At 43.6% G+C, this 25,015-nt stretch overlaps 1 protein-coding gene across 3 annotated transcripts in view; it reads left to right on the top strand.

Moving 5' to 3' along the window:
- EPAS1 (endothelial PAS domain protein 1) overlaps nucleotides 1-25,015 on the top strand; it is a 132,184-nt gene that overhangs the window by 80,056 nt on the left and 27,113 nt on the right. For all 3 annotated transcript variants that reach the window (XM_082217456.1, XM_082217455.1, XM_082217454.1), the window contains 5 exons: nucleotides 4,105-4,256; nucleotides 5,450-5,534; nucleotides 9,024-9,142; nucleotides 9,255-9,457; nucleotides 21,063-21,169. In XM_082217456.1, the coding sequence (XP_082073582.1) occupies nucleotides 4,105-4,256; nucleotides 5,450-5,534; nucleotides 9,024-9,142; nucleotides 9,255-9,457; nucleotides 21,063-21,169 (666 nt within the window). The remainder of the gene's footprint in view (nucleotides 1-4,104; nucleotides 4,257-5,449; nucleotides 5,535-9,023; nucleotides 9,143-9,254; nucleotides 9,458-21,062; nucleotides 21,170-25,015) is intronic.

Here is a 25,015-nt window from a genome sequence, read left to right as displayed (position 1 = left end):
ACAAATTTGGGAGGTTTTTTTAAATGCAAATTTGTCATTAAAACTGAAAGGAACTCCCCAATCCCCACCACCGAGTGATGATAGTTGCAAAACACAGTTTACTGTTACATATCATTCCAACAAACCTTGGTTTGTACCTTCTGTACAAACCAGGACTGCCAGCCACATATTGAAATTCTGGTTCAGAGCCCCAGTTAACTACAAAATATAGTTTGCTAGTTAGGAAAACAAAACAGGCCCAACTAGAGCAGGTTGAAATATCCATGTGATCTAGCAATCTGTTCTCACAATGGCCAACACTAAGAACACTTTCCTCCATTTGTGATTCCCACCAAATGGTATTCAGAGAGGCATACTGCCTCTGTAGAACATATTGTGAGAGTGATTATGTTGCACTATCAATGGGAAGAGCTGTTCTTATATTTTACATCCGCCTTTGCCAACTGAGTATCCTCCAGATGTTTTGGACCACAGCTCCCATGAGCCTCTGCTTTCATGGAAGGCACCAGGTTGGCGGACACTGTTCTACCTTTACCAGCCCCCAGAGTATGTTGACAATCCAATTACTTTCTCAGCGCTTTGGTTGCATCAGAAAAGGCTGCTAGGCATAGACAGATTGACCACAATCCAGAGAGAGGTACTTTTTGGTTCTTCAAAGTCCTGGACACACCCAACATAACCTTTTTGTCTCCCCACCCCCTCCCACCCCACTTCAAAATCAGGTGGCTGCATTGCACACAAAGGCGGCTGTTCCCTAAACACAAATCGAAAGACATGCTGGGTGCTTGCTAAATAATCATGTGGCTCTCTAAATCACAACCTCAATTCGTTCCAACATTACCTAGTGCGAGGAATCTCTTCCCATCCCTGGCGAATAGCTCTCATTGAGTGTTAAGAGTCAGGAGACAGATTGGCATTTAACAGTAGGTAGGACCCAGCATTTCAGTGAATAAATAAATAAAAATCCAACTGCAAAACAAAATCGTTGTTGTTGTTGCAAGACTGAAATTATCATTGGAAAGCAAAAACCAGCCTAACTCAGTGGCTTTCAGCTACTTGGTGGGAATCATCAAATTGGAGGTTCTTGATAGTTGAACTGTGGAACTGCCTGTTGCAATAAAGAAAGCTAGCTACTTAACATGCGCGTCTCCAAAGCAGAAACTCAACACCAAAAAAGAGGACAGCCGAGGACACCGTCTTGCATGAAATGTGCATATTTTAATTTACAGTCATTCCTTGGGTTGAAGTAGCTTCGGGATAAGTATTTTCAGGTTGCACGCTGTGGCAACCCGGAAGTAACAGAGCGTGTTACTTCCAGGTTTCGCCGCTTGTGCATGCGCAGAAGTGGCGACGCGCAGACGCGGGTTGTGTTCGCTTCTGGATGCGAACGGGGCTCCGGAACGTATCTGCTGTCCAGGCAGTCTGCTGCCCAGGCTTTGGTTGCCAACCTGGATGGCTTTAAAAGAGGGTTAGGCAAATTCATGCACAATAAGGCTATCAGTTGCTTATTGTCCCGACGCCTATATTATCTTCTGTATCAGAGACAGTACCAGCCTCTATATACCATTTGCTTGGGATCACACAAGATCATGAGAAGATCAGGCCAGTGACCCATCTACACCAGTATCCTGCTCTCATAGTAGCCAAGCAGATGCCCATGAGAAGCTTGCCAGCAGGACCTGAGTGCAGCAGCCCTCTTCCCTCCTGTGGTTTCTGGCAGCTGATACCCAGAAGCATTACTGCATCCAAGACAGAACTTGACTAGTCATCACTTAAAGCCTCATCCTCCATCTCAGGCAGGAGAGTACAGTTGCACTCATGACCTACTTGTGAGCCTCTCATAAGCATCTTATTTCTTTATTTTTATGTTATTGTATAGAAGCAGACAGAATGACTGCTCATGTCCAGCCCTGGTCAGATAGCTGTTTGGGAGGGTTTTGTTGTAGGGGAAATGAAGTCGCACCCCTTTCTTCCTCTCCTATTAATGCTAATTGCTGATTTCCTAATGAAGCATGTGCAGCTCCAGTAGTTAGACCAAGCAGTGACTGCATCTGCATGGAGTTCCTTATTTAGCTATGGATGCATGTGTAGATATGCCCGGTTCCACATGCATTTCCTAGTAAGATTGGGGCAGTGGCAAATTTCTGTAATTCCAGCATTTTTTGTGATTGTTTATGGGAAGTAGGTCCCAACTGAGTTCAGTGAGGAAGAGCTATAGTAGGTAAGTGGCAAAGGGTCCCATGTTCAGTTCCTGGGATATCTAGGAAGGACTGGTAAAGACTTTCCTCTGAAAGCCCTGCTGAAATTTGCAGATGGCACCAACCTGGGAAGGGAAGCTAATGCCGCTGAATACAGAATTGGGATTCATGATGACCTTAACAGATTGGAGAACTGGGCCCAAACTAACAAATTTCCATAGGTACAATTGTAAGGTTCTGCACTTAGGCAGGATGCACAAATATAAGATGGGGAAACACCTGGCTTCCTAGTAGTACATGTAAAAAGGATCTACAGTGGTACCTCAGTTTATGAACTTAATCCATTCCTGAAGTCTGTTCTTAAACCGAATCTGTTCTTAAACCAAGGAGCAGTTTCCCTAATGAGGCCTCCTGCCGCCGGTGCCCTTCCACCATTTGGTTTCCATTTGTAGACCAAGGTAAAGTTTGCAAACCAGAACACTACTTCTGGTTTTGCAGAGTTTGTAAGCCAAATCTTTTGTAAACAGGACTGTTCTTAAACTGAGGTACCACTATAGAGGTCTTAGTGGAACGCAAACTTAACATGAGTCCAAAGTGTGATGCAGTAGCAAAAAGAGAGCTAACGCTATTCTAGGCTTCATCAACAGAAGTATAGCGTCCAGATCAAGGGAAGTAATACTAGCACTCTATTCTGCCTTGGTCAGACCACACCTGGAGTACGACATCCAGTTCTGGGCACCACAATTTAAGAAGGATATTGACAAGATGTGCAGAGGAGGGCAACCCAAGATGATCAAGGGTCTGAAAACCAAGCCTTATGAGGAACGGTTGAAGAAGCTGGACATGTTTAGCCTGGAAAAGAGAAGACTGAGAGGAGATATGATTGTTGTTGTTTAGTCGTTTAGTCGTGCCCGACTCTTCGTGACCCCATGGACCAGAGCACGCCAGGCACTCCTGTCTTCCACGGCCTCCCGCAGTTTGGTCAGACTCATGTTTGTAGCTTCGAGAACACTGTCCAGCCATCTCGTCCTCTGTCTTCCCCTTCTCCTTGTGCCCTCCATCTTTCCCAACATCAGGGTCTTTTCCAGGGAGTCTTCTCTTCTCATGAGGTGGCCAAAGTATTGGAGCCTCAGCTTCAAGATCTGTCCTTCCAGTGAGCACTCAGGGCTGATTTCCTTCAGAATGGAGAGGTTTGATCTTCTTGCAGTCCATGGGACTCTCAAGAGTCTCCTCCAGCAGGAGATATGATAGCCAAATATCTGAAGGGCTGTGTCACATGGAAGATGGAGCAAGCTTGTTTTCTCCTGCTCTGGAGGGTAGGACTCGAACCAGTGTCTTCAAGTTACAAGAAAGGAGTTTCTGACTAAATATCAGGAAGAACTTTTTGACAGTAAGAGCTGTTTGACAGTGGAACTGTCTCCCTCGGGAGGTTATGAACTCTCCTGGCTTGGAGGTTTTAAAGCTGAGGTTGGATGGCCATCTGCCATGGATGCTTTAGCTGAGATCCCTGCATTGCAGGGGGTTGGGATAGATGACCCTCGCAGTCCCTTCCAACTCTACAATTCTGTGGAATTGTTGTCAGCCAGTGTGTAGACTATGCAGCACTACATGGGCTAACAGTCAGACTCAATATAAGGCCACTTTATGGGTTCCCGATGTCAAATCATTGTGTGCAAGACTGTAGCTTTGTTACCTGAACTGCCGCAATATTATAATTATTGTAACTTTTTTCTAATGCTGTTGAACTGTATAGATATCCGGTAAAAGCAAAGCCATGAACTTTATATCAGATACGGATTTTGGTTGGGATTTGCTAGCATACTGCAAAGCATCATTTCTGATTTATTTTTAATTTTGTGTCTCTCCGTTTTGGTCCTCCCCCTCCGCTCCCCACTCCTTTGTGCAGTCTGTGGTGACAATGAGAGTAACATAGAGCCTGACCAGCAGATGGACAACTTGTACCTGAAAGCTTTGGAGGGATTTATCACTGTCATCACACAGGATGGAGACATGATCTTTTTGTCGGAGAACATCAGCAAGTATATGGGCTTGACACAGGTGAGCTGTTTTCTATGCATCTCACGTAGCAAGTTGGATGATACTGTGATGCTTATTTATTAAGCTTGTATATTGCCCTTCAGCCGAGGATCACAGGGTGGTTTCTGGTATAATATAACTTCTGCTTCTTCCTCTACTTGGTAGAGCTAGTTTGTTAAATGTGGCTTAGCAAAAGCTTCCTGCAAGTACTCTAAGGAAGAGAATGGTGGTGCCTTTGCTATTCTGGGATTAGAGTGGCTGCAAGGGTGTTTAGCCCTGAAGAGGCCAGGGTTAAGGTCAGAGGGACCCAAGAGGAGATTTAAATGTGCACAAGTGAAACATGGAATATGCAGATAGGCCTATTCTCTTGCCCAGCAGGTTGCAGTTCCATGGTTGCTTTTAATACCCAAGAATGCAAGGGAAATATTCTTACATGCCACAGTGGCTGTGAGAATCTTAATAGCTTCAAACTGGAAGGGTGGGAAAATGCCATCAAAGATGGAATGGCAAATTAATGGAATATGCAGAGCTGGCTAAATTAACGGGGGGAAATGATAGACCATACCGACCAAACGTTTATGAAGAAATGGGGTATATATAAAAAGTACCTTAAAGACTGTTGTAATAGCATGATCTCTGTGGCAGCCTTCAATTAACTTCTATGATATATTGGATTTGTATAAGTACAATATTTCTGATAATTAACAACAAAATCTGAGACAAATAGAGCACTAAGTAAAAGAACATATAAAGACATAAGGAGTTGGTGGGAAGTCGTCGGAACCTTAAGAAGATTGTGACAAAGTATAACAAATATTTATAACTTTTTGTTATCTATGGATAATAATAATAATAATAATAATAATAATAATAATAATAATAATAATAATAATAATGTGACTTGCAGATGCTTTAAATAAATATCACTCATAAAATGATAAAAGATTATTGCTGTCACTACCATCAGGCCATAGAACAGAGTGGGAAGGAAATATAAATACTTAATACATAATACAAGTACAAAAAACAGCTAGAGTGTGAATTTACAATGAACAGTCAGCCGCTATCTAAAACATCTCTCTAAAATACTTCTCAAAGTTTCTTGTCCTGTGGTGCATTTTGGGAACAGAACAAGGGGATCCAAAATACGTTCCCAGCGTAAATTCATTTTCGCCACCCCATTTTTTAATCTGTTTGTCTTGATGGTCGAACAGGTGGAGCTGACCGGACACAGCATTTTTGACTTCACTCACCCATGTGATCATGAGGAAATTCGAGAAAACCTGAGTTTGAAAAATGGTAAATAATATTTTTTAAAAAATAATAATAATGCAACAGCAGTATTGCAGTGTACTTTGTGCATCATTTATGGAGCAGTCTCCCCAAGAAGACTTGCCTTTAATAATATATTTTGGTGCCAGGCAAGGACACCTCTTCTCCTGGGCATTTTATTGTTAATTTTCTTTTTTGCTGTTTTGTGATATTTCAGCCAGCTGATTGTGGTGATCATTTTAATGTTGTTGGAGAGGGGGGGGCTTGATTTGGGGAGGTAGATCTTCTTTTATAATTTTTAGTGTTTCGTGTTTTTAAAGTCGTTTTTAATATGAGCAATTCTCCTCTCTTCTGCTATAAGTCGTCTTGAGAAGTTTGGAGGGCTTTAAAGTAATTAACTAAAATTATTAAAAATTAAAAAAGCTAAAAAAGCCAATGCAATTCTGGGCTGCATCAATAGGAGTATAGCATCTAGATCAAGGGAAGTAATAGTGCCACTGTATTCTGCTCTGGTCAGACCTCACCTGGAGTACTGTGTCCAGTTCTGGGCACCACAGTTCAAGAAGGACACTGACAAACTGGAACGTGTCCAGAGGAGGGCAACCAAAATGGTCAAAGGCCTGGAAACGATGCCTTATGAGGAACGGCTAAGGGAGCTGGGCATGTTTAGCCTGGAGAAGAGGAGGTTAAGGGGTGATATGATAGCCATGTTCAAATATATAAAAGGATGTCACATAGAGGAGGGAGAAAGGTTGTTTTCTGCTGCTCCAGAGAAGCGGACACGGAGCAATGGATCCAAACTACAAGAAAGAAGATTCCACCTAAACATTAGGAAGAACTTCCTGACAGTAAGAGCTGTTTGACAGTGGAATTTGCTGCCAAGGAGTATGTGGTGGAGTCTCCTACTTTGGAGATCTTTAAGCAGAGGCTTGACAACCATATGTCAGGAGTGCTCTGATGGTGTTTCCTGCTTGGCAGGGGGTTGGACTCGATGGCGCTCGTGGTCTCTTCCAACTCTATGATTCTATGATTAATGTATAATAGAAAGATTTGTGTGTCTCCCCAAGCACTTCGCCTGTCTGAACCTCCAGACTTGAGACCAAATGCAATGGCTGCTTCTCCTGGGGAATTTATTGCAACCTGGGAAGTATTTTCTTTTTAGAAAGTGTGAGCTAATGCCAACTGTTATTTGGCACTAGGGCAATTAACTCTAGGAGAAACTAGGAGGGGGATTTGAGTTCCTATGGTCACTCCCTAATTCCCCCTAGCACAAGGAGATGGTAGCTGCTGTGCCAGGAAACACATTTCACTCTTCCAAGAGGATCTGCTTTATAGAGCCTTGGGGATTCTGAATTTGGACAAACGAAGGAATTAAGGTGTTGGCTTCTTCCTGCAGTGAGCAGAGCTGATGGTCGGAGCATTTGAATCCACCGTCTGTGCCAGATCTCACCCAAGACGCATCCTGAGGCCTAAGCAATGGCTGAAGTGTTTTAGGATACAGTCCATGGAGCAATAATTGCTTTGAACAGCTTTCCTCCACCTACTGCCCTGCAGATGTTTTGGATTACAACTCACCTCCGCCCAGCCAGCATGCGCAGAGGTGCTAAAGGCTGCCTTAAAACAGGGATGGGAAGTTTGTGGCACTCCATCTACTGCTTAGCTGCAGTTCTGATAATCCATGACTATTGGCCATGTTGGCTGGGGTAGAATCATAGAATCATAGAATCATAGAGTTGGAAGAGACCACAAGGGCCATCGAGTCCAACCCCCTGCCAAGCAGGAAACACCATCAGAGCACTCCTGACATATGGTTGTCAAGCCTCTGCTTAAAGTACATAGGAGTCCATATATTTTCCCATCGCTGCTTTAGAATGTCACCAGTTAACCTTCAGTGCAGCAATGCCAAGCAGAGAACTCTTCTAGGGAGATGATAATCACCTGGTTTCTCAATCAGCTGCACAGAAACATTGTAGAGTAATCGAAACAACAGATAACAGGGTGGATCAAATAATTTGCTAACCTGTGGGCAAAGTGTTTATCTCTCTTGCGTTTCTGAGCTTTCTTCCCCCTCACTGCATCATGTGATGAAATGAGCATCTTATCATGTGATAAATTGCAATCCTCATGGGAGTCGCATTGTTCTCTGAACCCAACCAAACTGTTCTCAGATTAAGTGAGTGGTGCTGATGAGGATGGCTTCACCAGACTGGATGGTCAACATGCCCAGAACAAAGAGGGGCAGTTTTTACACAGGGATTAGCATATTTATTTAGCGAAATTTATGTACCTGTAAGTTGTTTGCAGGGATTGTTAAAATTGTCAAAGAAAACAGTTAAAGGGAATTAAAAACATTTAAAGGTAACAGTAAGAAGGAATGAAAGATGCCAACATCTATGTTTGGATAAAAAGGTAAAGGACCCCTGAGAAGTTAAGTCCAGTTGCAAATGCTCCACAGACAGTTTTTTCCGGGTCCTGTGGCCAGCATGACTAAGCCGCTTCTGGTGCAACGGAACACCGAAACCAGAGCAGCACACAGAAACGCCGTTTACCTTCCCGCCGGAGTGGTACCTATTTATCTACTTGCACTTTTTGGGGTGCTTTCAAACTGCTAGGTTGGCAGGAGCTGAGACCAAGCAACGGGAGCTCACCCCATCACGGGGATTCGAACCACCAACCTCCTGATTGGCAAGCCCGAGAGGCTCAGTGGTTTAGACCACAGCACCACCTGTGTCCCACATGTGTTTGGATATGCTTGCCTAAACGTAAATATTTTAGGCAGGCTACTCTCTGGACTTGGTCTTGTAGATATGACCAGAACCTACACAGTGCTCCCAATTTTCATTCCACAAGGCTGGTTCAGAAGAGTACCATGGTCAACGGTAACAAAAGCTGCGAAGAGATCAATAAGCAAGGTCACACTCCTCATGCCCTGGTCATTCATCAAAGCAACCAAGGGCAACTTAGGCTGAACCCAACAGATCGAAATCAGTGTCATCAAAGATTGCTTGCAGCTGTCTCCCATCACCTTCCCCCAAGGGGAGATAGTCTTGACTGGTTGGTAGTTATTCCAGTCCAAGGGACTGTTTCTTTAGGAGTGACAGCACCACTGTCTCTTTCAAGGCACCAGGAACCAGCCTCCCATGCAGTGAAGCATTAACCATGCTCTGTACCCAACCAGTCAACCCCCTCTGCTAGACTGACTAACCCAAGAGAGTCAGAGGGCATGTGGTTGGACATAGAGCTGCCAACACCTTGTTCACATCAGCTGACTGCATAAGCTAAAACTGATCTCACACCACACCAGTGATTTGGCAATAGGTACTTCATCCGGAACTGCCAAGATCACCCCAAAATCGATTAACTTTATCCTCAAAGTGTGTAGCTAGTTGATCGCAGCGGTTTTGGGAATGTTCCTGCTCTGGTCCTTCCGAAATAACTGCTGGCTGGTTACTAGAGCATGCAACGAAAACTGCAAAACAAGCATTAAAAAAAGAATCTTGTCCACATTTTTCTCAGGTCCAGGCTTTGGGAAAAAGAATAAAGAGGTGACCATGGAGCGGGACTTCTTCATGAGAATGAAATGCACTGTTACCAACAGGGGCAGAACTGTGAATCTAAAATCGGCCACATGGAAGGTACTTTTTTTTAACGTATGTTTTTGGAAAGATTTAATCTACTCAAGTTGCTTTGTTTTTTTAAAAAAACCAAAACCCTTGTATTAGTACAAATAGTTTCCTTATGTTTCAGGTTTTGCACTGCACTGGGCAACTGAAGGTCTATAATACATGCCCTCCTCATGCTCTCTGTGGCTACAAAGAGCCTCTCTTGTCTTGCCTGATATTAATGTGTGAACCCATTCAACACCCTTCCAATACTGACATCCCCCTGGACAGCAAGACGTTCTTGAGCCGTCACAGCATGGACATGAAATTCACCTACTGCGATGACAGGTAAAAAGACCAGCTATTTGCTTATAATGCCTCTCCAGCGTGATAAATTGAGAGGCACTGTGGCGTTTGCCTCCTAGGTGGGTCATAAGGAAAGGGTTAAATAAGTGTGAAGTGATTGGCCAGTGGGAACCCAAGGGGAGGAGTTAGAGTGAGAGTTGGGAGTTGGAGAAGGAAGAGGGAGGATAAGTCTGTGGGTTGGTCGAGTTGTGTTGAGAGAGAGTGTGAGGTGGAGTCAGATAGATAGTTGGGATAATCAGTTTGAAGTTGTTAGGAATGTATAAGACAGTAAAGAAACTAAGATTAAGAAACTGACAAGAAAAATTAACTGAAACCATAAACTTGTTCATGCTTATAAAAATAAACTTGATTATTTGTTAATGTTAACAACTGTCTGGACTCCGTGGGTGCCCAAGAGAAACGGGTTGGTGGCAACAAAGAAAGCAACCACAGTGGTGGCACAGGGATCAATAGACCGTCAAATGTCCGGGGGCCCTGTGTGATCGCCACAGGTACCCTTCTTTAAAGAATATTCTTAGACACCAGAGCAAAACGCAGTTACTTAGGCAAACCCCAAAGGAGACGTATGGCTCGATAGGGAGAACAGTACCACCAGGACTAGAAAAACCCATGGCAAGTAAAAAAAAAAAAAGGAGGCCGATGCAAAAGAATTTAAACATATACTCACTTCTGTATAGATATAGCTACTAAACGTTTTAAGCTGGCTGCTGGGAATTAAAAGTATTTTTGTCTGGTCTTGGTGTGCTTTAGCACAACACTGTTCTTCCCTTTTGGAGAGTTTGTGCCTGCCCTGTATAACAATATCACATTAGCCCCATTTGGGCATGTGGGTAGGGGGCACAGGGGGTACACTTTGCCCCAATATCTCCATCCTACAAGCTTTGCCCTGACCTTCCTGCATTGAGCAGAAAGATCTGAAGTGGGCAACTTCTGCTCAACTAGGAATCCTGATCATACACCTGAACCAGTTGATATGGTAAAAAGTCTAAAAGGTAGAGGCGATTCCTCTGTCCAGCCTGTGTTTTATGCAATGTTTCCGTGAGAATAAACAGCTGTTTCCAACTGAGCACCCTCCAGACGTTTAGGACTACAACTCCCATCACCCACAGCCAGTACAGACTTATTACCTACTCCCAACATGGTTGCGCTGCCTGCGGCTGATGGGAATTGTGGTCCAAAATATGTGGAAGGATTCCGATTGGCAAAGGCTGAACTGAAGCAAGACTGTGCAAGTTGTGAGATACCCAAGTCAAATGCATCTGGCCAATTCATGTATTCTGTAACTTGCCTTGGCAATGACTTCTAGTCTTTTTTAAACAAAAGGAAGTCTCTTGTGGCATCTGAAAGACTAACCATTTCAACGTGTCGAAAGCTTTTGTAGGCTACTGCATAAAATTCAGCAAGCCGTGCTCACAGGTTGCAGCAGGCCTGATCTAAAGCATCCGTCTTGGCGCTAATCCTTTCCTTGCTATCCTTTTGTTTCTCTTGCCATTCCAGTACTCCCAGCAATGCCAGGTCAGGCTTTCCTATTGCATCATGGGATTTATTTATATAATTTAACACAGGGCCGAAAAAACCAACACGGGCCCTTGAGCATTCTTTTTGAGATCAACCTAGGAAAGACAATGGGACTGTTCATGTGCTGTCTGAGTTAAACATTTGCAGGAGTTCAGCTTCCGTGAGAATATTTCATGAGGCCTGGAAATAAAGAGGGCAACATTCAGCACTGCCCTGAACCCACCATGAGAGGAAAAAAGAAAGTTGAGCGGTTGTAAGAAAGATTTAAACTAATGCTCTTAAGGCAAACAAAGGCAACTTGTGATGGGGATCAGAATGTGATTTAGGATTTGGCATAGTAAATATCCCGTTGCTTAAAAAATATGCCCTGAATCTGTGTTGGATGTGGGAATAAAGCAATGCAAGTCTGCACAACACACACACACACAGTGTTTTTCATAGAAATAGAATGGCCATGGCCTGTCCTACCGTTAGACAGAATGAAGTGACCAGTTCAGGCAGCGAATCTGGGACATCATGAAAGGGCAACAAAGAGTTATTTAATTTCATATTGTCTTTTTACTGCCTCAGAGGGAAACAGACTCTCAGGTGGGACTTTCTGCCCCAGGTCCCAAAATAAATCAACTAGCTTTGTGTGCTGTGTACTTTTGAGTGAGAGGGGTCTGTGGTGGGAGTCATTCACTGCTTTGTCTCAGCCAAGCAGCAAAATGCCCTGGCGGGCCCTGAGGATGCTTACAATATGGTAAAAGGAAGCTGCAGTCCTAATCTTATGAGCATGTCACAGAATGGCACTGATTCTAAATTAATCTGGAAAATTATCAGGTAAGGGTTGTCTGAATGTAGCCTGGGTGGTGTTGGACATCGTCATCTCTGGATGACGAACAGGATCCGTTCCGGAGCCCCGTTCACATCCTGAGTAGAACGCACGTCTGCGCGTTTGCGGGTTGCGATTCACCGCTTCTGTGCATGCGCGTGACGTCATTTTGAGCGTCTGCGCATGCGCAAGCGGTAAACCCGGAATTAACACATTCCGTTACTTCCGGGTCACTGCGGAGCGTAACCTGAAAACGCTCAACCTGAAGCATATTTAACCCGAGGTATGAGTGTATTATTATGAGTATGATTATGATTATTAGAATTTATATACCGCCCTATACCTGGAGGTCTCAGGGCGGTTCACAGAATAAAATCAAGATATAAAACCGCAAAATACCTAATAAAAATAAAAAACAACCCAATAGCCCCCCCCAAAAAAATTTTTTTTAAAGGGCATAGGATATAAATCAGATCAACCAAAGGCCTGACGAACCTCCCTGGGGAGAGCATTTCACAGACGAGGGGCCACTGCAGAGAAGGCCCCGTTCTCGTGGTCCCACCCTCCGAACCCTCAAGGAGGAGACACACAAAGAAGGGCCTCAGAAGATGATCTCAGGGTCTGGGTAGGTTCATAGGGAAAGAGGCGGTCCTTTGGGTATATCTCAACCTTAGTTAGCATAAGAAGCTCAGTTGGTAGAGCGTGAGACTTCATCACAGGGTTGTGGGTTTCAGGCCCCATGTTGCACAAAAGATTCCTGCATTGCAGGGGGCTAGGAGACCTTTGTGGTCTTCTTGAATTATACAATTCTATGATAAGAAGAGGCTGCTGCGTTGGGCCAGGGGCCCATCTCCTCCAGCATCCTGTTCCCACAGTGGCCACCCAGATGCCTGTGGGAAACCAACATCAGTAAGATCAGTAAATCCATCCTAAAACCTGACAGTAAGAGCTGTTCGACAGTGGAATTTGCTGCCAAGGAGTGTGGTGGAGTCTCTTTCTTTGGAGGTCTTTAAGCAGAGGCTTGACAACCATATGTCAGGAGTGCTCTGATGGTGTTTCCTGCTTGGCAGGGGGTTGGACTCGATGGCCCTTGTGGTCTCTTCCAACTCTATGATTCTATGATTCTATGATTCTATGATCAGGATTCGAACACAGGAGCCCACTCCCCTGCTGTGGCTTCCAGCAACTGGTATTCAGAAGCTTTTCTGCCTCTGACTGCAGAAGCAGAACATAGCCACTTGGGCTAGTAGCCATCAATAGCTCTCTTGTGCATGGGATTTGTCTAATCTCCTTGCCATCCAAGTTGGGGGACATCACTGCCTCCTGTGGGAACAAGTTTCATCGTTTTACTAATTTTATGAACAGCTGTCATGGCATCTCTGACTTGCCGTTCCTCTAAACCCCAAAGTCCCAAACGTTGCAGCCTTTCCTGCTCAGGGGAGTTGCTCCATACACTTGATTTTTTGGGGGGTCCCCCTTTTTCTGAACCTTTAATTTATTTATCCCCCGCCCATCTGGCTGGGCTTCCCCAGCCACTCTGGGCAGCTTCCAACAGAATATTAAAATACAGTTATGCATCAAACGTTAAAAGCTTCCCTAAACAGGGCTGCCTTCAGATGTTCTCTAAAAGTCTGGTAGTTGTTCTTTTTGACATCTGGTGCGAGGGCGTTCCACAGGGCAGGTGCCACTACCAAGAAGGCCCTCTGCCTGGTTCCCTGTAACTTGGCTTCTCACAGTGAGGGAACTACCAGAAGGCCCTCGGCGCTGGACCTCAGTGTCCAGGTAGAACGATGGGGGTGGAGACGCTCCTTCAGGTATACTGGGCCGAGGCCGCCGAGGATAAAATGGGAGGTCCCTGTTTGCACTGCCACAGGCTCTTCAGAGGAAATGCGAGGGGGCAAACAAGCCTTCATCCTAAACTGAAGCAGAACCCCCTAAATCCAGCAGGGCAGTTCTGGTAAGCTTGTTTAGGGTTGCAGCCTGGCCTCAAGAGGTGAAAAGAGCAGCCCGCCCAATCTGAATGGGCACCAAGAGGAGAAAGGATATGGGCCAGCCAGATAAGTGTTTTCCTCCTGCGGAAATGCCCTGGCAGGCACTCCCAGATCAGGAAGAGGTGACGAAGAACAGGGAGTGATGCAAAATCCTCAAAGTCCCTTTATTAAACAACGTCAGCAATGGGTATTTGTCCCCAAAGCCTCGTGGTTTGTCAGGCAGTGCTGGGAAATATGCTTTCGTTGCCATTGTGCAACGCTCAGGTTTTTCCACTTGCTTTCCTGTAAGGTAGGATGCTCCATTTTCAAACACAGCGCTAAAACTGCTTCTGCTGCAAATACAATTAATAAATCCGTCTAGATTAATGAACTCTGCAGCTGACCAGTGCTTCCTCCTCAAAGCAGAAATAATCCTTCCCCTTAACCTGCGATGCAGGGTTGCCGTATTTCAAGAAGTTGTTGGGCTTTTTTTAAGGGGATTTCGCCCCCAAAAAGGCAAAGAGTGATACTCAAAATACACAGTTCCTGGTTCTGTTGGCAAAAACCCAGACATTTCTCACCATGGAAGTGAGAGCTACTGGAAGCATTTGTGTTTGTGAGATGGAAATAAGCTTAAGTGTGGGTTCAATTCTGTTACTTTTTTATAATTTAACGGGACAAGGATACCATTAAGGAGAGTGAGGAAGTCATCTCCAGCAACAGATGGTATGGGGCATCAGCAAGATGTTGGGAGAATTGTGTGTGTGCCTTGGGGGCCTGACCTGCATGCCATAAACTAGCCTGCTGTCCTCAGGGATGTAAGAAAGCAGTGGTTTCCATTCTGGCCTGCGTTTGTCACAATCAGACCGTTTCCCTTCCACTGCAGTTCCGTTTCCACCAAATACTTCATTATTCATCTCGCTGCCTGCTACTGAACGCAAGCTGAACTTGCACATATCTTACACAACTATCTATGCAAAACAATGTAAAAAAGGTCATTAATTGCACATCACTTGTGAACTTTTTTAAAAAAAAACACAACAGCGATGTGAACAAATGCCAATCATATTTGCATGATCAATTTCCATAAGAACATAAGAAGACCCCTGGCTGGATCACGCCCATCTAGTCCAATATCCTGTTCTCACAGTGGCCAACTGGATACCTGTGGGAAACCCAGAAGTGGGACCTGAGGACAAGAGCGCTCTTCCTCCCTGTGGTTTCCAGCAGCTGCTAATTTCTGGTAATTCCATTCCTGGCCACAGGTGAACACACAAAGTGCAGCCATTTCCACTTCCTTTTCCATTTCCACTGAAATTTTCAGACATCCCTGCATCAGACGCAGCAGAAGATGCTGTCTGCTTGAACTGTAGGTCCAATTTGTTTCTTTATGTGGTATGGGGAAGGTTGAAGAACTGGCTTTGGCCTCATGCGACAAAATGTCTTATGCAGGCCCTGGAACTGGATATGTCAGGTATTGTGTGAGAGCGAGCTTTAAACCAGTGTTTTGGTTGTGGAGAAGGTTTCTTTTGTAGGGACATATCAGTGGCTTTATCCTTAGCTAAGCCATATAGCCCAGTACAGTGGAACCTCGGAAGTCGAATGGAATCTGTTCCGGAGGTCCGTTCGACTTCCAAAATGTTCAGAAACCAAGGCACAGCTTCTGATTGGCTGCAGGAAGCTCCTGCAGCCAATCGGAAGCTGCGTCGGACATTTGGGTTCCAAAGAATGTTCGCAAACCGGAACACTCACTTCTGGGTTTGCAACGTTCGGGAGCCAAAACGTTCGACTCGCAAGGCATTCAAGGTACGACTATATTGCATAAAGTATGGCATCCACTATCCTCAGTCTCAGAGATAAATATTCCCCGTCCTGTGCTGCACCAAATCTTTCAACTTCTGCAAGAGGTGAGCTATTAGACTACATTGGGGTGGCAGAGAAATTCCCACTTGTGCACACTTGACCATTTGGATCAGTGGAATTGTCACAGCTACAGGTGCCACGTAATACCCATTTTGCAATTGTAAAAATCTGATCATTTAGTGTTGCAGCGTCTTTGGAACTCCCTGCTGATTGAAACCAAACAGGTGTCATAACTGTATTCTTTTCAGCACCTGCTAAAAACATTCTTGATGAAATAAGCCTAGATTAAAAGAGGTACTTTTAATCTACTTTCGCATTTTAACTTTCGCATGTCTTAAAGCAGGGTTGTGAATTTTTCTTTGATTTTTCTTGTTTTATCCTTCCGTAAACCACTTTAAGGGTTTTTTTACAACCAAACGGTGGCATAAATTTTATGAAAAACATAAAACAAATAAGTAAATTTGATTCTGTCCACATTTAAAGGAGAACCTACTTAATGCTCACTTTCCGGAACAATACATTGGTGCATCGCAAGACGAAAATAATTCGTTCCGCGAGTCTTTTCGTCTTGCGATGTTTTTCGTCTTGCGAAGCACGGTCCGTCGAAACTGTGCCTCTTCAAGCGGCTTTTAAAAAAAAGCGCAAGACGTTTCCGTCTTGCGAAGCAAGCCCATAGGGAAATTCATCTAGCGAAGCAACGCAAAACCGAAAAACCCTTTCGTCTAGTGAGTTTTTCGTCTTGCGAGGCATTCGTCTTGCAGGGCACCACTGTACACAAACCGAAGTATAGTCATTCTTTGAAATTCACACATCTCCGAATTTTGCAATGCTGTTCTCCAGATTTGACAGGCTCGCTTGTTCCTAGACTAGGCAGCCCATATTTAGGATACAGTTAGGCAGAGTTAGGTGATGCTGCACACATGTACATTTTAAAGGTATATGGAAAGAGGGGGTGAACCTGATGACGAGCTGCCATTTTTGATGGCAGTCCCATGTTTACTGCAATGTATAGTTCCATTGCAAAACCAAATATAAACAGAGAGACTTCTGGACAAACTGTCTAACGTGCTGCAATGCTAAGAACATATGGACCTCAATACATAATTTCTGGTCTTATCTATGCCTGACACGTGTGCCACTTGAAAGGGACTTGGGCAAAGGGAGTGACATGATACTGGCTGGCCATTTAGCATCGCATCTGGTGCTTGGTACCATCTGCAATTGGCTAATGCAATTTCCATGCCGGCAGTCTGCGTGCATTTAAGGTTGCTTTTGCTTTTTTGGAAAAACCCTGATTCTGAACGTACTACAGGTTTGGAAGCAAGCAGGATAGCTACCCATGAGGCGCCTTCTGCAGACTGTTGCCGGCAGCTCAGAAAGCCGAAAATAAAACTCATTTCATGAATACAGGTTTCAAATGCATATTTCGCTTTACAAAAATTGGCAGGGTCATGTGTGTTATTAAGGTAGTTCTGCTAAAAGCTTATCGGCATATGGATGGTTTATCCAGTTTTCAAAAGTAGCTGTTTTAAAAACCTTAATCCCTGGATAATATTTCAATCTCGTATAGGTCAGGTTTAGAATTTCCCTGCTTTCCTCATTACCTGCTGTTTTAAGAGAATAAACACTGTTCCCTTGACATTTAGCATCTAAATAGCTGTTTGCAGCGCTGCGTGCCTACCTCTTAGTAGGCCTCAGTGAAAAGGCAACAGAACACCTCTTTCCCTAATGCATGAGACTTTGTAATCCAAGATTACATCTGATCCAGCTGAACATGACATTTTCGCAGGACACATGTACCGCAAGAGGTAATTCTGGGGTGTGAACTTTTCGAGGTTGATGTTGCATTGAGGAAGTAAAGCACAGATTGAAAGAAAAGTAATGGATTAAAAACGCACTGGTTTGGCATGGCAGGGACAGTCAGTAGTAAGTGCTTAATGTTGTATTTAAGTTGCAGAGAAAAATGAAGGCAGTTCAGCATTCCGTCTTGACACTTTCCTGCTCAAAAGCTCAAAATCGGTGCAGGTATTCCAGTATTTAGGATGCAGTTATCCTAGCCACCTATTGCTTGGTTAGTACATCATCAGCAACTACTATTCTAGTCATTCTAGAATGGGTTTACTGATGTAGTACACCCTTGATGCAGACTGATTTTATAGCTCTAACCACTTTTTACTTAGAGACGATTGTAGCTAAGTGTTATATAAATCATTTATTATTTTATTAAGAGAATTTCATTTATAAAAAGATAGTGGGGGGGGAGAAAGTGAGAATGGAAAAAGAAAAGAAAAAAATACTGTTACATCACTATTCATTAATGTACAGTATTTATTATTATCCTAATTCCGATATAATTGTCAGTAACCAAATATATTATGTGTGAACTCATTCCAAATACCATTGTATTTATCCAAAGAAAAAGTCTGTGCCTATAAGCTGCTTAACTAAATCGTTTAAATAAATAGAAAAAAATATTTTCATTCCTGCCAATGTGGGGGTTTTTCCCCTGCTGCTTCGGATGAGGGAAATTCCTCAAGACCCACCAGTCACCTTCCCCTGGTTTAGCCAGCCAGTTGAGGCCGTTCCCTGAGGTGTGGCCACTGTTGCATGCTGACAGCTTCTAGGGGCCACAGGTGAGAGCTGAGCAAGGCCCAGAAGGAACACAACGGGTCCCCCACCAGAGCTACTATCCCTCCCCTAGATTGTGGGACAAAAGCAGTTAATGAAGACAGGGTTTGGAACTTCCTCCAGGCTTGTGCTGAGCTAGATCCATCTAGCTCAATGTTGCCTACACCACCTTTCCTAAACCTGGTACCCTCCAGAAGTTCTGGACTCCAGCTCCCATAAGCTCAAGCCAACATGGCCAAGGCTCAGGGATGATGGGAGTCGAGGTCCTAAATATCTTGAGAACACCTGGCTTGGGAATGTTGGCTTACACACACTCTGCGGTTTCAAACAGGAGACTCTCTCAGCCTTGCATGGAGAGACCCAAGGATTGGACCTGGGAACTTCTACATGCAAAGCTTATTCTCCACCACTGAGCTGTGGTGCTGCCCTCCTAGTTTAAGCTGGAGAAGGAGATCTGTGTTCTGTTTCGGTCTTCCATCATCACAGATGTTAACCCCCAAGATGTGCTCTCAGATAATGTAATGCTTTACAACGCATTTGGGGGCTCTTGTGACAGATGGGAGTCTGATTTCTTTCTCTTTTTGCTGACGCAAGTTCCAGCGTGCTCCGTGTCCTTTAAAAAAACAACAACACCCTCCGAAAAATGTGTGTGGGGTAGAAGAGCCTTCGCAGAAGTCAGGATCCTTGTGAGAATACAGTGTTACCATCATTAGTGATAATGGCAATTACGTGCTTGCAGGCAGACGAGGCTGTGTGCTTGTTCTGAGGTTGTATTTCCTGGCTTTGTAAGGTTAACGTCAACTGGGAGCAAAGTAGTTCAGAAGGTGGGGGGCATGGTGTAGCCTTTTCATTCTGCCGTTGTTCTTAAATACGTCCTCCAGTTTCGTTCTACAGATAGCTAGTGTATGGACTCTTGGCTTAGATAGGATCAAAACTATACAAAATGTGAAAATGAAACAACAACAAAAACTGTACAAAATATAGCAAGGACATCCTGAAAAGTGGAGGAGGAGCAAAAGGTTTTTTAAAAAATTTTAATAGTAATGTACATCAATCATTCTGATACAGTATACATGCTACAATAGGGTCTTTAATCTAATTACCTCTGTACACAACTGAAGTTTTCGAAGCCAAATCCTCACAGTGGCATTTATTTGTAACCTGGTACTTGTTTGTACATTGGTGACGCATGGAATGGAGTCACTGTGTGAAAATCTTTGCCGAATTTATGCTATGAAACATTATTGCATAAGTACAGCAGCTGGGGGAAAGCCATCATTTAACGTATTGCCTAGCATTTGTTTGTTTAATATCCGCTTTAGTAACGGAAATACCAAAAGCAATGAGCTAACCCCTAACTATAAATTCCAATTTAGAGAGTCAAAACTAAAGAAATGATGGAAGTCCAAAGAGGAGCAAGAGTCAAAAGTTAATTGGTTCCCTCTCCGCTCCATTCCAATCTGCTCTATCAACAGAAATCAGTCAGAATCATGGGTTGCGAATAGCACAGTAGAGACACAACATTTCCTGGTGTCTTAACCATGGTTAAAAATTTACAACCGTTCTGTGAACTATGTGTTCCTTTCACCCTTGTTTGCAAATTCCTCTCTTCCTTATCTTTTTCAAGCTCACTCTGCTGTTTCATCATGTGTGTGCAAAATGCTAGCATAGCAGGATTGCCAAAGTTTGCAAACTCTGGTTAAAGCTAACCATGGTTTAGAATGATGCAGGTGTCAAATGGTACCAGGGCTAACCTCAGCAGGTTAGCTCTCTAAACAAGGATTCCTGATTCCTTACCTGTGACTCTCCTTCACTCTGGATCTTAAGGCCTGATTTGCTAGCAAGGAACTGCTTGGAATTGGAAATATCATTTGCTGATCAAATACAAAGCTACACACTGTTGTCGTCATTGTGTGGCACTGCTCTGGCGCTTCGGGCATTTTGTGTTCCTGCTGCTAAGCTCAGCTTGTAAATATTGACAAATGATTATTAAACTCTACTGAGAAGCATCTATCTTATACAAAACGTGTAGTAGAATTTTGGCCATTTTATGCCTGCATGTGTTTGTATTATTCAAAACCTGATATCAGGATCTATGGGGAAGGCATAAAAGTTATGTCTCGTGGCGTATGGTGATGGCTCATTCACACACACAGGTCAGCACTTGATGCTGCAGTCATCTGGCAATCAGTATGCATGTTTGTTTATTTTAGTGCAATAGTTAACGGGGACTTAACTGAAACTGTGTACTCTAGTAGAGGTAGTTACATTAAAACCTTGAACAAATATGCTTAGACAAATGTAGAAGCACCTGCAAATCCAGCAAAACAAGAAAGTGGAGGGGGGGAGTGGACCAGGTATTAGATGCTCAGCCTAGGTAGAAATCCCATCTAGATATGTCCACATTTGTGGATTTGCCTCTGATGCAGTGAGAGAAAACTCTACAGCAGAAGATGCTGCTCTGATATGTTCTTAATGCTATGTTTTAGAGCAGCAATTGCCAAAACGACTACTTTTAAAGCTATCTTGTTGCAGCCAAATGCACCACTCAGTAGGAATGTAAGAAGCTACCCTATGCTAAATCAGGGCGTAAAAGGGAGAGAAAGATGAAATCACAAAGGTGCGTGAAAGAAGGTTTATTTGCCCCAGTGAAGCTGAAGTACACTTTTTCAGGGCAATACCAATAAAAACTTACAAGCTCAGATTTTCCTTAATTTGGGAAGGCACGCTACTAAATGAAAAATGTTCGAAACCAAATATCTAATGAAAATGTTGGTTTGCTTGTTTCCTGAAGGATCACTGAATTAGTTGGATACCATCCTGAGGAGCTGCTGGGCCGTTCTGCCTATGAATTCTACCATGCACTGGACTCTGAGAATATGACCAAAAGTCATCAGAACTGTGAGTCTCATTCTAAACCTACATTTTCTCTTAGGAATGTGTGTTATTGAGCACACTGCAAAGCTATGAGGTTGCATTTATTTGGCAGGAGCATGATTTGTATATTTATTTATTCAGTGGGCAACACAAATAATTGGTGCTAAGGCTCATGAGCCGCTTCAGTCCACTTTCATACAAATACCGGCCTGGTAAGCACCTCGTGATAAATCAAGCTATGGCTTATTGGGACCGTGCAAACATGCTCCTCCCTGGTCCTTTTAGCACAGTGTGCCAAAGGTTTGGCTCAGCATGTTGTTCAAAGCTGGAATCATCATTCAAATCTCTTCCCCTTAAGCATGATCTGTAAACATAGGACAGACTTGGGCTGCAGATCATGGTTAAGGGGCAGAGACCTTAGCCACAGTCCCAGGGTTTCTCTCCTCAAGGATGGGCGCTTATGCTTCAACGAAAAAGAATGCAAAAGAGGGCAGTGGTTTGCATAAAATCTGCATATGCTAAATTTATATGTGTAGATGCAGAATTGGAAATAATTTTAAATCGTCATTTAAATGGAAGTACGGTGCATCTCGCCATAGTGGAGAAGAGTGAGATGATGAGGTGATCTGTGGGCCTGCTGAGTCTGCTGTCGAGGTTGCTGCTAAATTGATGGAAAACATCAAGCCACCATTTCCCCTCCACAACTCTCCCTCCTTACAGTTCTTTACCTTTAAACCAGACAGCCGTTCAAACAGAGGACTGTCCTCTGTTAAGTAGGACACATGGTCACTTTAGTCTATCTCATGAACTCTACTCATATTGATGCAGAGCAGAGAGCAATTAGCAGAGTAAAAACTTAGAACCCCCCCTCAAAAAAAAGACCAGAGGCAATTATATTTCATAAAGCAGAGTTTTACTGCTACTGAAGACAAATGAGCATAACGGTCACAAATCCAATACATTCAGGATTGGCACTGCCCATAACAAATCCAGTTGCAGCAGACTTAACTTAAACTTGCAATAACTTATAATAAGACTAAAACCTTAACACTAAGCTGTTGAGATACAGAACACTACACCGGACAGAAAGAGAGACAGAGAGTGAAACTCAGGTGCTTCTGGCCTTACTATTATAGTCAGCAAGACCTTGACAGAAAAAGATAACAGAACCAGCTGTACTCAGCTTCTCTGAAGGAATAACCCAAACATCATGAACCTTCTGCTTGTTTCTTTCACACAGACAAGCTTCCATAATCTTCTTGGATTAATTAGAATAGGAAAGATCTCTACACATCAGATCAATACTTTCTGTACTATGATATGCAAACTGACAGTCTCCGCACCACTGCAAAAGATTCCTTAGTTGGTGGTGACATGTTGTTGCACTGGGAGAAATTTGTGTGGGGCAAGATGCTACACTTGAATGGCAATTTTATTACTAAGGCTATGTTAATTCATTTGGTCATATAGGTATTCTCACATGCATGCACTCATCCGATAACTGAGGATAGCAATTTATGCATCCGATGAAGTAGGTTGTGGTTCACACACAATAGTATGCCGCAATTGATCGTCCACAAAGGGTTTTTTAATGTTTGTTTCCTTCATACTTTGGGAACTCGGTTTTGCTGGGTCAGGAAATACCTTGTGTGTGCTACCCTAAGCTCTTCAGAGACAGAATGAGGTGCAATCAATAATAAATGCTACAAGTAGCAGTTGAGGGGTACTTTCCCTTGCTGGAGTTCCTCTAGAATTTGGAGCTCCTTCCCAGCCAAAGAAGCAAGAAAGGGTCAGGAAACAGGTGAGAGAGGAAGGCAGGTGAGGAACTGGGAAAGTGATGTAGCTCAGTGACAGAGTACATGTTTCAATGCAAAAGGTTCTGAGTTTGGTCCCTGGTGTCCCACCAGCAGAAGCTCTTTCCTGAAGCCAGGAGAGCAGGAGCCACTCAGTGTAGACAATACTGAATGAAATGAACTCATGGGCTCAGTACAAGGCAGCTTCCTGGGTTCCTATGAATTCAGCTGTGAGTGGCAGGCAGCCTGTCGGATCTTGAAGCCACCTTTTATTGACAGGTGTGGAGGAAAGTGATGGAGACCCCTGCAAGGGATGGCTATCTGGGAGGACTCAGGGATTTGCATGAGGCCCCATAAAGCACTGGCAGCCCCAGTTCTCAGTGAGGTCAGGATTGCCAACATTTCATGTGGCCACATTAAAATACTTGGTGTAACACACCAAATCAGCTAGATCATCTTATTCCCTTCCTGCCATTACACTTCCATATTCAGAGCAACAAGTAAATTGAATGTATACACACATTCACTTACAAATCTCACAAACTGAGACAAAGTTGTAGGAGAGAATTTTACAGCAAGCGCCGATCTATTTTCACTCCTGTTTGCCCCCTTAGTTCCTTTTCTATTGTTTGCCACTGTAACATGCTGCACAATGCCTAAAAATAGATGTAATCGCTTTGTAGCTATGTATTGTCACCCTGCAGAATGGCCTCATGCCAGGGAGCCCATGTTCTGATTCCATGCAGTCATTTTCTTCTGTAACAACTTAACGCTAAAGAACAAGCCGGTTTTGGTAAGCTTGGCAGAGAATAGTCAGGACTTAGCTGTTTTCTACAAAATATCTAGTATGTTGGCTACCTGACATCTCTTGGAAAAGGAATTCTAAGTCAGCTTTTTTCACTCATCTCCAGCAAGAAACGCAATGTGTAACTCTCGAAGTGTTCACATGAAGAAAGCCAGACTATTCTGGGTATTCCTGGAACATGAATTCTCTTTATCACAACTTGTACAGCATTGGGGGAAGGAGTGCAGAGTTAGCCTAACTATTTGTGAGCCTTAGCCTGCAGTTCTTTGAGAATTTCCATAGATTGTATTTCTGTTGCAGATTTTCCTTCGTACAAGTAATGTCCAACACCTCTCACCTTAAGAGTTTTGTACTTTAGCCTCAAACAATAGGATATCTTCTCCAGTTCTGCTTCCCAAGTTACCCAAGTTTTCATTTCCCTAATAGCCTGGTCCTTTTGTTTTTATATGAGCAAAGGAGAAGACCCCATGTTTGCAAGGTTGCTTTCCTTTAAGTCTCAGGAGTGGCACATAGTTCCTGTGAAAAGCCTAGGGAACATTTCTTGTGGGCATTGCCTACCAGTATTCCCAGGAACATGCATAAATCTCTTCAATCTAGAGCTTCCTTTCTGCGAAATCTGACATGCGATTTTTGAGCTGGCCGCTGTTCCTGTCACACATGGTCCTAGTAACTGTTGTAGGATCATCTGCTGATGGCAAAGAGGCTTGAATATGCTCTCACATTTGAATGGAGGCTTCTCACCCTGTAAACACAATATACAGTTCCGACTCCAAAGGGCAATGGATTTAAAGGAATGTCCACAAGCTCATGTTCCTCATTACGGTAAAGCAGTGCCATCTAGCTAAGACAGCACAACTCCAAGGAAGGAGCAATTTCTATAAGCGAATTCTGAATAAACTTTTCCCCCTTCAAAGGGGATGTAAATTCTTTGAGCTACTGCTAGTTATGATCCAGAATAAATGAATAGGTTGTTTTCCAAATGTGCCTTGCTCTTTTTTTTCCTTTGCAATTTTGCTATTAGGGTCCAGGTTTTTCTAATAATTTGGCTATGTTTGCAAGGAGTGGAGAAGAGGGAAGAGGGTAGAGACTGAGGTTTGTGGGTGGCAGGTACAGAAGTCTGGAAATAGTTGTCATGGGGAACAGGGGAAGGACAATAGGCAAGGTATCTTGCCTCGTGCAAAACTATGCATCCAGTAAAATAATCCAAAGTAGTATAGATGGATTTGAAGAGGGATTAGACAAGTTCAAGAATGAAAGGTCCATCAGTTGCTA

This window comes from Podarcis vaucheri (genome assembly GCF_965113315.1).
Source record: "Podarcis vaucheri genome assembly, chromosome: 3".
NCBI classification, from domain to species: domain Eukaryota; kingdom Metazoa; phylum Chordata; class Lepidosauria; order Squamata; family Lacertidae; genus Podarcis; species Podarcis vaucheri.
This window is presented reverse-complemented; position numbering and strand designations above follow the sequence as displayed.